The sequence below is a fragment of the Heterodontus francisci genome, chromosome 18 (assembly GCF_036365525.1).
Source record: "Heterodontus francisci isolate sHetFra1 chromosome 18, sHetFra1.hap1, whole genome shotgun sequence".
In the NCBI taxonomy this organism is placed as follows: domain Eukaryota; kingdom Metazoa; phylum Chordata; class Chondrichthyes; order Heterodontiformes; family Heterodontidae; genus Heterodontus; species Heterodontus francisci.
In genome coordinates, this window is record NC_090388.1 from 65,179,248 (window position 1) to 65,194,287 (window position 15,040).

The 15,040-nt window shown below is 47.1% G+C and overlaps 1 protein-coding gene across 1 annotated transcript in view; it reads right to left on the reverse strand.

The window, feature by feature from the left end:
• The window catches only part of LOC137379355 (solute carrier family 13 member 1-like), an 88,878-nt gene that overhangs the window by 39,448 nt on the left and 34,390 nt on the right, over positions 1-15,040 (reverse strand). The window contains exon 11 of the mRNA XM_068050061.1: positions 11,152-11,271. Within this exon, the coding sequence (XP_067906162.1) occupies positions 11,152-11,271 (120 nt within the window). The remainder of the gene's footprint in view (positions 1-11,151; positions 11,272-15,040) is intronic.

Below are 15,040 nucleotides of genomic sequence, written 5' to 3' on the forward strand. Positions count from 1 at the left end.
AGTGAGTGGTGTTGGAGCTTTGCTAGGGGTTTAGTGGATGTTGAAGGCTTCTGAGCACAAAGCTTGCTCTCAGACATGAGGCCGTAATTGGAATCCTGCTTGGGCGGTAACACAACAGAGCAGAGGCAGCAGAGAGGAGAAGTTGTGCAGAGAAGGAGAAGGAGGAGGGATGTCAACAGAAGGCCATACCTACCTGGATTATTCAGACAGCACTTCTCCTACCTCAGCCAAGAGCAGTGACTGAGATGCCTATGATTCACCAAGGAAGTTGGCACTGAACTGTGTCATTCCTTCAACAGGGCCTATAGCTGCAGTGCAGTGTGATGACAGCACTGCCAGAGTCCATCAAGGTCATCATTACCCTCAATTTCAAGGATACTTCCAAGATGGAGCGAGTGACATCACTACCATTTCTCAGTCAACCATTCATTGCTTCAAGGGGAGTGAACTTTATTATCTTCTCTCTAAACAGAGAGAAGAAGGAGGAGTGAGTGTATGGCTTTGCTGGGTGGCAGATTTGTAATAGTGCAGGGAATCATCGACTGCACGCATATGGCTCTGCGGGCCCCACATTGAGAGATGTACCAGAACCGCAAAGAGTTCCAATCTTTTAACATGCAGTTGGTGTGCGACCATGCGCGGAGCATTGTATTGGTGAACACCTGCCATCCTGGCAGCAGCCACAATGCTTTTATCCTGTGCCAGTCAACCGTTCCTGCCATATTCGAGACGCCACGTTGAACTCCAGAACTTGCCGCGCCCCTAGCCAAGCTGTTCCAGTACAGCTACAACACTGGCATCTGCCCTGCAATGTGGAAAATTGCCCAGGTATGTCCTGTACACAAAAAGCAGGACAAATCCAACTCGGCCAATTACCGCCCCATCAGTCTACTCTCAATCATCAGTAAAGTGATGGAAGGTGTCAACAACAGTGCCAACAAGCGGCACTTGCTTAGCAACAACCTGCTCAGTGATGCTCAGTTTGGGTTCCGCCAGGGCCACTCAGCTCCTGACCTCATTACAGCCTTGGTTCAAACATGGACAAAAGAGCTGAACTCAAGAGGTGAGGTGAGAGTGACTGCCCTTGACATCAAGGCAGCATTTGACCGAGTATGGCATCAAGGAGCCCGAGCAAAACTGAGGTCAATGGGAATCAGAGGGGAAACCCTCCGCTGGCTGGAGTCATACCTAGCGCAAAGGAAGATGGTTGTGGCTGTTGGAGGTCAATCATCTGAGCTCCAGGACATCACTGCAGGAGTACCTCAGGGTAGTGTCCTAGGCCCAACCATCTTCAGCTGCTTCATCAATGACCTTACTTCAATCATAAGGTCAGAAGTGGGGATGTTCACTGATGATTGCACAATGTTCAGCACCATTCGCAACTCCTCAGATACTGAAGCAGTCCGTGTAGAAATGCAGCAAGACCTGGACAATATCCAGGCTTAGGCTGATAAGTGGCAAGTAACATTCGCGCCACACAAGTGCCAGGCAATGACCATCTCCAACAAAAGAGAATCTAACCATCTCCCCTTGATATTCAACGGCATTACCATTGCTGAATCCCCCACTATCAACATCCTAGGGGCTACCATTGATCGAAAACTGAACTGGAGTAGCCATATAAATACCATGGCTACAAGAGCAGGTCAGAGGCTAGGAATCCTGAGGCGAGTAACTCACCTCCTGACTCCCTAAAGCCTGTCCACAATCTTCAAGGCACAAGTCAGGAGTGTGATGGAATACTCTCCACTTGCCTGGATGGGTGCAGCTCCAACAACACTCAAGAGGCTCGACACCATCCAGGACAAAGCGGCCTGCTCGATTGGCACCCCATCTACAAACATTCACTCCCTCCACCACTGACGCACAGTGGCAGCAGTGTGTACCGTCTACAAGATGCACTGCAACAATGCACCAAGGCTTCTTCGACAGCACCTTCCAAACCTGCGACCTCTACCACCTAGAAGGACAAGGGCAGCAAATACATGGGAACACCACCACCAGCAAGTTCCCCTCCAAGTCACACACCATCCTGACTTGGAACTATATCGCCGTTCCTTCACTGTCGCTGGGTCAAAATCCTGGAACTCCCTTCCTAACAGCACTGTGGGTGTACCTACCCCACATGGACTGCAGCGGTTCAAGAAGGCAGCTCACCACCACCTTCTCAAGGGCAATTAGGGATGGGCAATAAATGCTGGCCTGGCCAGCGACGTCCACATCCCGTGAATGAATATTAAAAAAAACTGGAGGATGGAGGATAGCTGCTTGCTGACAAGGGTGATCCACTCGACTTGTGACTCATGACACCCCTCAGGTACCTGACCACACATGGATAGTCTGCATACGATGAGAGCCATTCTACCACCAGGAATGTCATGGAGCAAACCATCAGCGTTCTAAAACAACAGTTCTGCTGCCTGGACCACGCCGGAGGTGCCCTCCAGTACTCACCAGAATGTGTCCTAGTTCATGGTGCTCTGCTGCGACCTCCACAAACCTACTATCATGAAGATGCAGCTCTTGACAACAGGCATTCAGCGAGCAACTCGGGAGGAGGGAAAGAAGGAGGAGGAGGAGGGAGAAGGAAGGAAGCATTCAGAACACCATCGCTTCAACAGGCTGCCTGTGAACGGCTCATCAGACTCCGGTTCCCCTAAGATGTCTCCACATCAACTCTGCTCCACACTTCCCCAACTTTCCACCCCTCCGATAGGGACCATCACAGCATCCTCTTGGCCAAAATCCTGAGATAAAAATAATACCACAAAAAATTCCATAATGACGTTATCCAACAACACTTCCAATAATACATATAAAACTCAACTATTCACCATTGTACATTCCCTTAGTGCCTGTCTTGCCTTTGTCTGTCCTAGTGCTTCTATGTAGTGTTACCCCAGTCGCTGCAGCATGGCTGTTGGAAGGCTGCTGTCTTTCCGTGGGGAAGACTGCAGATGGCCTTGGAGGATGACCGCGAACAGCTCTGTTCCTAGAAGGCCCGCTTCAGACTGCAGAACCTTGGCATGGGCAGCAGCAGTCTGGGCTGGCTGGTGGAGAGGCAACAGCAAGGGCACTGGTAGAGTGGCAAGGGCGGGAGCAGGAATGCTGTTATCCTGAGAGAGGACAGTTGGTTCATGCTCTACAGAGCCACTGCCCGAGTGATGCCTCAGCAACTCTAGTCATCTGCTGGAGCACAGATTGCTGGACTGCTATGACATCCTGCAAGACCCTGTGAACACTGGCATCTCCAACCATGTTGGCAGCAGTCTGCGCTTGCGTGGCACCAAGCTGGGCTTGAATGGCAATAAGCATGGATCTCATGGGCCTTAGTCTGAGCTTCCATTGCAGTACTCAGACATTGGATGTTTCCTACTTTTGCTGCAATGGAAGGTGAGATATCAGCCACCAGATGCTATACTATGACTGCATTCACAAGTGCTGTCATGGAGTTGGCCATCACTTCCACTGGAAAGGTGGACTACAAGCTCTGCACAGAGCCCTGTGCCAAATTGGAGCCAGATTCCTCCATGCTCCTTGACAGTGACAGCAGGTTCCGTGACAGGTCTGCCAATGCACCAAGCATTTCTGTGTGCATGCCCATCAGCCTTTTCCTGTACACCACCCATCGAAGTCTTCATCTGAGTCCTCAGTAGCAGAATTCATCTGCCATCTCGCCCTCCAGGAAGCTCACACACATGTGATCCCTTCCTCTGGCATTGTATCCCACTTGTACCTAGTGACTCACCACATGCTGATTTGTCTCTATACTACACTTTAAGGTATGTGCAGTGCCAGTATCTGAGCTGGTGGCTGCTTGTGTCAGATCTAGTGATGTTATTTCTTTATCAGACATCTGTTCTTGTTCTTGCCCTTCACCATGAGGCTGCAATAACTGGCCAGGCAGCAGTTCTTGTGTATCTGGAAGTATAAATGCAGAAGGGGATGGTTCGGGTAAATAAAGTGTTGTGTTACACCTTTAAGAGAGTTAAAAACACCATGAGGAAGAGATGAGAATGTCTCCTACCAAGAGGTGAGAGGTGACACAGTTTTACCTTAAAGAAAAGACAGCCAGAGAGAGAGAGAGAGGGTGAAACTTGTGTTCCAGCCAAGCCAGAAAGCACATGCCCTGCTGTAGAATCCGACACCTACAATATACAGCAGTGAGAGCTAGAAGTAACATTGCTGTTTTGGGTCTTCAACATTTTTAACACCAAAACCACCCTTCGTGCGCAGGGCTAAGTCAAAAGCGTGTGAAGCGGGTGACAGTGCCACACCCTCCAACTGGAACTGCGGGCGGTTACTGCTGCAGTATTTCTGTCTGCTGTACAGCAAGAGATTTCTTCTAACTTCATGCAGTGTAACACCAGTGAGTCATTACAAGAATGAAAGCAATGTTTCCTACCATCAACTGGAAAGCAGCTGACCTGCTGTCAGAATTTCAGCTCTTCGGGCAAAGAGTCGAGCTATGTTTTGCTGACTTAGAGGGTGGAAGGTTATCCAGGGTAAGTGGAAACATGGAGTAATCAGTTCAGCCATGAAGTTATTGAATGGTGGAGCAGGCTTGAAGGGCCGAGTGGCCTACTCCTGCTCCTAATTTGTATGTTGGTATGTTCATATGTTAGCAGTCATGCCAGAGAAACAGACAGTGAAAATACACATTGTCATTGGCCATGAAGACTTACATCGCCTTAAAACCTCTGGTCTTACTGAAGAAGTACAGAAGGATCCTACCAAAATATGGTCCACATTAGAGGATCACCTTCTTGTCAAGCTCAATATTTGGGTCCATCGGCTCGAGTTCATGTCCCTTCGACAGCAGCTGACTGAGTCCAGTGACCAGTTTGTCAGTCGATGTTGAGCTAAGGACCGCGAGTGTGACTTCACAGAGGCTGAGTTGCAGATTGCATCGCCGAGCTTGTGATTGCATCCACAACAACACAGGCATATGAGAGGGATCTCTTAGAGAAGCCCAAGGGTAACACAGGGGATGCCTTGTGCAAAGAGGGTCTAATATTTGAGCCCATCATTGTAGACCAACAGTGTTTACAAGCCCTAAGTGCTATGAATACCATTGCTGCATTGAGTAAGGATTCCAAGTACAGAAAACAATGTAAAAGGTGAGGCTTACATACGCCTAAGGGTTGCCCAGTATTTAAAGACAGCTGCAAAGCATGTGGTGTCAGGGGTCATTGGAAACATCAGCATTGGAAAGCCACAACAGATGCTGCTGGTAAGAGTCCTAAGAAAGCTTCACCCCCTGGCAAACTTAGCAGTTGTACTCCACTTCATAACCAATGCATCCACGAGGTTGCGGATGAAATCAACCCTAGTCCTGGTGATGGTGAGAGTCCAAGTCCGGGGAAGTAAGAAGAACAGTCATTTCACGTTGTCAATGTCACTGAAAGCACTTAGATTACTCCACTGGAGGTGTGTCTATTCATGTTCTATGTCTGAAAAAGGAGGGTATGCGTGTGTTCTGGCGAAGGTGGATGCAAGTACCAGTGCAAATATTTTACTTCTACGCATAATAAAGAACATGTTTCCGGGTAAATGGAAAGCCATGGTGACACCAACAAATACCCAACTGACCGCATACAATGGTTCGTCAATTTCGTGTTTAGGGTCCATCGACATTAATTGCAGATACAACCAATCAGGATGGAAATCCCAACTTTTTTACATTGTCCAAATGGCTGGACCTGCTATCGCAGGACTACAAGCATGCAAGGATTTGTCCCTGTTAATGTTACATGGCATTGAGCATTGCCACAGGAGTGAACCAAGCCTAGAGAACAAACCAATTCACTCCGTTGAGGATCTCATGTCGATTTACCCTGATTGTTTCAACAGAATTGGGAGCTTCAAGGGGGTGCTACACTATACCTTCGGGATGATGCCACACCCACCACTGACCCACTCCGAAAATGTAGTGTTCCTATCCAAGCCAAACCCAAGATCGAGCTTGATAAGATAGAGGCAGATGGTATGATACTCTGTGTCCAGGACCACACCAACTGGTGTGGCTCCCTCACCTGCATGGTAAAAAGGGACGGCACCTTGCGGGTATGTTTGGACCCTCGTTGGCTGAACCAGATTCTCAAAAGATGCCAGCATAAGATTCCTGCCCTTGAAGAGTTGAACCTCAAGTTTGAGGGTGCACAATTCTTTTCAAAGCTGGATGCCAAGAATGGTTATTGGTCAGTGCACTTAGTTAAACAATTGCAGGAGCTCACCACCTGCACACCTTTTGGTAGGTATTGCTTCCAGCGGCTCCCTTTCAGTTTGTCCATCAGCCAAGATGTGTTTCAGCAACACACGGACCACATCATGAGCCAGGTGCCAGGGTGTGTGTGTATTGAAGACAATATTGCTGTAGTGGGCAGGCCCAGAACAGACCATGACCGCAACCTACATGCTCTGATGTGTACAGCACGGAAGGACGGCCTCGTCTTGAACAGCTGAAAATGTGAGATACATGTTCATCAAATCAATTTCTTCGGGGCTATATACTCTGGCGAGGGCATTCAACTGGACCCAGACAGGTCAGACGACATCCGCTCAATGCCTGTTCTGCAGGATAAGGAAGACCTCCTGAGGTGGTGGGGGCTCTTCAATTTCCTGTCCCCATTCATTCCAGGTTTCGCTCAGAAAGCAGCACCATTGAGAGATTTGCTGAAAAAGGACACTTTTATGTCCAAGGCTTTGTCACCAGCCCTGGCTAATTACTCAAATATCGAGGGAGAAACACTGGCTCTCGTTATCGGTATTACACGTTTCCACACATACCTCTTCGGTAAGGACTTTGTGGTGGAAACCGACCACAACTCTCTGGAAATGATTTGGAGGAAGCCTTTGATGAGCACACCATCGTGCCTTCAGCCCTTGTTGGTGAAAATACAAGGACGTGATGTGATGTGAAGTTTAAACCGGACATGTTGATGAACACCTCAGGCCAGTTACTGAACCTGGCAAAGGCTGAACATTTTTTGGTCGACTGGCAGGTTGACCTTGTCAACATGGAGCTCGAGAATGTACGACTTGGTTTACTTCAGGCAGAAAAAATGTGACCAACTATGAGCTGAGACAGCAGCGGATCCCACATTCCAGAAGCTCTAGAAGACTATAGTGGAGGTTGGCCAGACTCCATTCAAGACGTGGCTGAATCCATCAGGTCATTCTGGTTCTACGATGAGCTTGGAATTGCGCCTGGTGTAATTTTTAAGGGCAGGCAAGTCCTGATCCCTGTGTTGCTATAGGCTGACATACTCCAACAGCTTCACCACTCACATATGGGTATCAACCATACCAGGTGGTTGGCCAGGGAAATGGTATATTGGCCGAGTATCAATGACAATATTGCATCCTTTGTTCAGACATGTCAGGCTCACCAACCGAGTCAACGTCGTGAGCCTCTCATTTCTCAAGAGATTCCTGTATTCCCATGGATGAAGATTGCCATTGATCTATTCCATGTTAATGGCTCCAATTAACTCATTGTCACAGATTAATTTTCAAAGTATCCGATTATCTGGCAGTTACAGGACATGTCGGGTTCTACAGTAGAAAGTACTCTCGGTGCTATTTTCAGCTCATTCAGGGCGCCTGAGGAGGTGATTTCCGATAATGGACCTCAGTACACTGGGAAATTGTTTTCTGACATGTGCCAGAATGTTCACCTCATTACCCATGTTCCAATGGTCTTCCGGAACGTACGATTCACACAGTCAAATCACTGATTACTAAATGCCAGCAGACAGATCAAGACTTGCACATTGCTATGCTCCACCTACATGCAACTCCATTGAGTTCTATCATTCCATCCCCAGCTGAGCTTATGTTCAGGTGCCAGACCCATACTGATCTTCTTAGTTTCCATCGACTCTAAAGTTAGGGGAGTAACAGGGGATGATAAAAGAGGTACACGATAGTCATGCTGGAAGCAAGCTTTCCAAATTAGCAGTAGGACAACAGCTCACGATACAGAATCCTGTAGCTGGTACATGGAGTACAGCACAAGTCTCCAGGGTTCGTCCAGAACCACGTTCCTATGAGGTTACTACTTCTACTGGTGCTACATGGGAATAGGGGTCAGATCAGAACAGTCCATGATCCCAAATCGATGGAAGACTCGGACGAGATTGAAGATGAAGTCTCGGGCAGGGTCCATGCAAATCTGTTTCAGATTCCAAGAACTGTTATCCTGTTTCTAGATCAGGCCATTTGATCAAACCAGCTTTACGTTAGCATGACTGATGGTTCTACATGTCCCTGTTACTGTTTTGTACCATATACGTTTCTCTCCTACTACTGTTGTTGAATTGTATATAGTTAATTTTTACTTATTTAAGGGGGCTATGTTTTTTATTTGGAAGAAAAGGGGGATGTTGTGGTACACCTTTAAAAGGTGTGATCATGTTATAATGCACAGCAGTGTAAATGTAACACCCCCGTGTGACTTCTGGTGTGAGGTCAGTCTGAAGAAAATACCTGTAAAGTGAAGACCTGTGTTTGCATGCGGAACCATCTTTAAATAAAGAACCCACGTTATTGTGTTACTGATCCCGTCTTCAGTGGTCAGTGTCTTGCGTGTAGTAGTCACTAACACCGGGATTAAGAAAACATAACAGGAAGGACAGTGGGTGGAAATAAAGGCTGGCTACCCGAACCGAACTCGACTAGACCCGACTACATGTATTGGGTTCGGGTCAGGTCGGGTCGAAATTCCAAGTCCAGCATTTGACCTTGGGTCAGGTCGGGCTGGACACTGCTTCTGGGAAGTCATGGGATCAGGCTTACCCATGATTCCACACAACTCCAGCTGCAGAAATAACCTGCTGCCGGAACAGATGAAGGAGATTTGTGTTGGGTCGGGTCGGGTCTGGACGGCGCAAAATAAAATTAAAGGTCTTGGGCTCAGGTCAGGTTCAGTTGGACTATGATTGGGTCAGGCCCGGGTCAGGTTTTAATTTTATACCCGAATCAGGCTTTAGGTGGAAAGCAAGAGGTGTGTGGTCACATGATCTGCAGATTGTACTTCGTACCAGATTGCGGGATGAGGGTGAAGTGGGATTTGAGAAGGTGCACAAGGCAGGAACATATCCTGATGACTTCAGCAATGCTGGTTGCACAGCCTCAGTAACTGCCCTGCTAATAATTCGGAGCACCATCTCCTCCAAGGGGCACAGAAGTTGTAGCCGTGCCTGTCCTCTGCCAATTCTGTGCTGTTCCCTCCCAGTATGTGCTACTTTGTTCTGCAAGAGAGAAGGAAGAGCATCAGTGAACATGTTGCAATGTGTTTGAGTGATGTGCCTGTCATAACTGGAAGTATGTGGAAGCTGTAAGATGTGAGTGTCAAACTTGCAGCAGTGATAAGTGTGTGAGGGTGAGGTGAAGCATATGAAAATTAGGCGGGAGTCCTAATTGCTACAGATTGCATTTGGGTGCATAATGGGGGTGTGGTGCATTGAGTGTGTGTGAGGTTGGTGTGCAATGGGTAGGAGATAGCATTTGATAAATTCACTGACCTTGACAACTCGTGTGAGGTCACTGAACTTTTTCCTGCACTGCAGTCAGGTCCTCGGGGCCAGACTCCTTGCCTTGACCCTTGTGGCTACCTCCTCCCATTCACTTCGCAATGCATGCCTGGAGGGCCTCTTGGCCCCCCTCCTTTCCACCTCCTGGACTAAGGCCTCCAGAGCTGCATCAGAGAGCCTGGAAGCACCTTTCCTGGCCTGCTCCTCCATTGCTCCTCATTCTTCCTTGTAAGAAACACTTACAGAGGCAGTACCAGCAGTTGCTGCAGCCAAAATGCACCTCCCCTTTAAGAAGTGCAGACTAGCCTTAACTTGTCCTAGCCTCCCATGAATCTGGGCCCCCTCTTGAGTGTGCAGCCAGTCAGAGGCATGTTTAGTGTTGAGCTGCACTCAATCTACAATCATGGTGATCAGCTGGCAGCACAAAATGTGCATGCTGCCTGCTCATCACCTTGACTGGGCTAATCATGTATCGGCATTCCTGTGTCCATAAACCGACCGTGTCAAATTTTTAGTCCAACATTCATTGCATAAAGGTTAAATGGCATGTACAAATGAAACCCAAGTTAGTTACAGTGGCCTTGGTGTGGAATTGAAAAAATGCATTTATGATGACACAAAATAGAAAGAACGATAAGACAATAAACAGAACTAGTTTGATGTTCTGACAGTCTCTGCTTTAAAAAGTTCATTGCAACATAATATGACGCAATATGTTCAGTAGGAGCATGTTCTGAGATTGAGGTTCAGGAATATTGAGGAGTTCTTTCTGTTCTCCTCTATCATTAGTTTGCAAATGTATGAATCTTCATAAGGAAACTCATATTATTCTATGAGGAGGGACTGAAAATGTGCTGGAGACCAGATGTACTCACTCTGGCAGTTTTAAGTGCAGTTCTGTAGCTTCCCTAAGTAAAATAAAATTACCGAGCTATGAGAGAAACCTGAGCTGTGGATAAAAGCTGTCTCGACAATGGGCCTCTTTAAATAAATCACTAGACAGATCTACTTCTGAGATGGTTATGTCTCTTTTATCTGCTCGTAAGTTACATTGATGGACAAAATATCTAGTGGGGCAGAAATTACAGTAATTTTAACGTGTTATGCTATCCATTTGCATGTGTGTACTGGTGAAAGAAATGGTCCACAAATTGAGTGGCAATGAAAAATGGGCATAAGCCATGTGGAAATGCATCCCACTATAAAATCCAACCATTTGAGATGTGTCCACATTATTACTTCTATCTTGCCAATTAAAATGTAGATTTCCTCCTGTTGGTGCTGATATACAGTTAACACTTGCAAACATTTCAACCAGTATAAATGGTACTGCTTCATTCAGCTACTTGTAACTTGTTTGAGATTGCATAGATATTAGAAAGAATGAAACTTGCTTTAACAGGAGATAGATATAATTTGGGTTGCAAATATAGCAAAATATAGAATCCATGGGAAAAAAACATTCACATTATGCTGAAATTATTCAGTTAATAGCAATTCTTGCTACATATGTGGATAGAAAATGTTATTTTCCCAATTCAATGAACACAAGTATTAATTGCACAGATATTCACTGCAGCAGGACTGACTGTGCAACTTACAACAGTTTACCTACCTGAAGCCAAAGTAAATCACATGCAGCCAGAGCCAGGATAAAAGCAGAATGATCACAGTCATGGGAAACACCAGCACGAACCAAGACCCAAAGTTTATGCAGTGGCAATCTGGGTAGCGCCTGAGTGAGAAATGACATTTTGAGATGTGAAAATAATAAAATGCTCTCCAATCAGAATAAAAATGTGCCGAACACAGCTGACTCTTTTAGTTTGGGTATTTCTGGTTGAATTCTTTCTTGCACAATGTAACTTTTTCTTAATGGCCTGACCAGATTGGAATACTAAGGATGGTGAAAGAAAGCAAGTCTGCCTTGAAGATGTTATTATTAATAATGGTCTGGATTTTGTGGTTGGAATAACAGTGAGGCTTTCAACGCTCACCGTTATTATGGAACAAAGGGGAAACAGTGGCATAGAGGCAATGTTACCGGACTAGTAATCCAGAGATCCACGCTAATACTCTGGGGACACAGGTTCAAATTGCATCATGGCAGCTGGTGGAATTTGAATTCAATTAATGAATAAATTCAATTAGTTAATGAAAATCTGGAATTGAAAGCTAGTTAGCAATGTTGACCATGGAACTACCATTGATTGTCGTAAAAACCCATCTGGTTCACTAATGCCCTTTAGGGAAGGTAATCTGCCATCCTGACCTGGTCTGGCCTCCAGATCCACAGCAATGCGGTTGACTCTTAACGGCCCTATGAAATGGCCTAGCAAGCCATTCAGTTGCAACAAACTGCTACACAAAAGTTGAAAAGGAATAAAACTGGACAGAACACCCGGTTTCGACCTAGGCACCGGAAACGACAACGGCAAACCCAGCCCTGTCGTCACTGCAATGTTTCCTCTACTAACATCTGGGGGCTTGTGCCAAAATTGGGAGAGTTGTCCCACAGACTAGTCAAGCAACAGCCTGACTTAATCATACTCAAGGAAATATTCCTTACATCCAATGTCCCAGACACCACCATCACCATTCCTGGGTATGTTGTGTCCCACTGGCAGGACAGATTCACCAGAGGTGGCAGCACAGTGGTATACAGTTGAGAGGGAGTTAGTCTGGAAGTCCTCAACATTGACTCCAGACCCCATGAAGTCTTATGTCATCAGCTCAAACATGGGCAAGGAAACCTCCTGCTGATTACCACTACCTCCCTGCCCTCGGCTGATGAATCAGCGCTTCACCATGTTGAACACCACTTGGAAGAAACACTAAGGGTGGCAAGAGCACCGGAAATGACAACGGCAAACCCAGCCCTGTCGTCACTGCAATGTTTCCTCTACTAACATCTGGGGGCTTGTGCCAAAATTGGGAGAGTTGTCCCACAGACTAGTCAGGCTGTTGCTTGACTAGTCTGTACTTTGGGTGAGGGACTTCAATGGCGATCACCAAAAATGGCTCGGTAGCACTACTACTGACCAAGTGGACTGAGTCCGGAAGGATATATCTGCCAGACTAGGCCTGCACCAGGTGGTGAGAGAACCAACAAGAGGGAAAAGTCTTGTGACCTTGTCCTCACCAATCTACCTGTTGCAGATGCATCTGTCCATGACAGTATTGGTAGGAGACACCACCGCACAAACCTTGGGAAAACAAAATCCCATCTTCACACTGAAGATACCCTCCATCGCGTTGTGTGGCACTAACGCCATGCGAAATGGTATAGATTCAGAACAGATGGGATAGATTCCTATCTCCCTCTGGATCATGACCCCACCACCGAACATCAAGCCACCGTCCAGAGGACTGTCACTGACCTCATCTCCTCTGGAGATCTTCCCTCTACAGCTTCCAACCTCATAGTCCCGCAACCCTGGACAGCCCGCTTCTACCTCCTTCCCAAAATCCACAAACGGGACTGTCCCGGCAGACCCATTGTGTCAGTCTGCTCCTGCCCCACTTAACTTATTTCTTTCTATCTTGACTCTATCTTTTCTCCGCTGGTCCAGTCTCTTCCCACCTACATCCGTGACTCTTCTGACGCCCTACGTCATTTTGACAATTTCCAGTTTCCTGGTCCCAACCGCCTCCCCTTCACAATGGACATCCAATCACTCTACACCTCCATCCCCCACCAGGATGGTTTGAGGGCTCTCCGCGTCTTCCTGGAACAGAGGCCCAACCAGTCCCCATCCACCACCACCCTTCTCCGCCTGGCTGAACTTGTTCTCACATTGAACAACTTCTCCTTCAACTCCACGCACTTCCTTCAAGTAAAAGGTGTCGCTATGGGTACCCGCATGGGTCCTAGTTATGCCTGTCTTTCTGTGGGATATGTCGAGCATTCTTTGTTCCAGTCCTACTCAGGCCCCCTCCCCCAACTCTTTTTCCGGTACATTGATGACTGTATCGGTGCCGTTTCCTGCTCCCGCCCTGAACTGGAAAACTTTATCAACTTTGCTTCCAATTTCCACCCTTCTCTCACCTTTACATGGTCCATCTCTGTCACTTCCCTTCCCTTCCTCGACTTCTCTGTCTCCGTCTCTGATGATAGGTTGTCTACTAATATCCATTGTAAGCCCACCGACTCCCACAGCTACCTCGACTACACTTCTTCACACCCTACCTCCTGTAAGGACTCCATTCCATTCTCCCAGTTTCTCCGTCTCCGACACATCTGCTCTGGTGATGCTACCTTCCATGACGGTGCTTCTGATATGACCTCCTTTTTCCTCAACCGAGGATTTCCCCCCACTGTTGTTGACAGGGCCCTCAACAGTGTCCGGCTGTTCCCCTTGTCCTCACTTTCCACCCCATCAGCCTCCATATCCAAAGGATCATCCTCAGCCATTTCCGCCACCTCCAGTGTGATGCCACTACCAAACGCATCTTCCCCTCCCTTCCCCTGTCAGCATTCCAAAGGGATCGTTCCCTCTGCGACACCCTGGTCCACCCCTCCATTACCCCCACCACCTTGTCCCCGTCCCATGGCACCTTCCCCTGCAATCGCAGGAGGTGTAATACCTGCCCATTTACCTCCTCTCTCCTCACTATCCCAGGCCCCAAACACTCCTTTCAGGTGAAGCAGCGATTTACTTGTACTTCTTTCAATGTAGTATACTGCATTCGCTGCTCACAATGTGGTCTCCTCTACATTGGGGAGACCAAGCACAGACTGGGTGACCGCTTTGCGGAACACCTCTGCTCAGTCCGCAAGCAGGACTCTGAGCTTCCGGTTGCTTGCCATTTCAACACTCCCCCCTGCTCTCATGCTCACATCTCTGTCCTGGGATTGCTGCAGTGTTCCAGTGAACATCAACGCAAGCTCGAGGAACAGCATCTCATCTACCGATTAGGCATACTACAACCTGCCGGACTGAACACTGAATTCAATAATTTCACAGCATGACAGCCCCCCATTTTACTTTCATTTTTAGTTATTTTTCTTTTTTTCTTTTTTACATTTTTTACAATCTTTTTTTTTTGCATTTATTTCATTTCATCTTAGTTTGTTCAGTTTGCTTACCCACTGTTTTTTTTCAGGTTTGCACTTGCTGCTGATCAATATTCAGTCCATTAACACCTAATCTGTACTAATGCTTTGTCTTTCAACACACCATTAACATATTGTTTGCCTTTGCTCCATGACCTTTTGGTCAGCTATGTGGCCTTGTCCAATCTACACCTTCTCCTTTGTTATCTCTTGCCCCACCCCCACCTCACTTGCTTATAACCTGTGACTTTTCTAATATTTGTCAGTTCCGAAGAAGGGTCACTGACCCGAAACGTTAACTCTGCTTCTCTTTCCCCAGATGCTGCCAGACCTGCTGAGTGGTTCCAGCATTTCTTGTTTTTATTTCAGATTTCCAGCATCCGCAGTATCTTGCTTTTATAATAGATTCAGAACAGATCTGGCAACTCAAAACTGGGTATCCATGAGG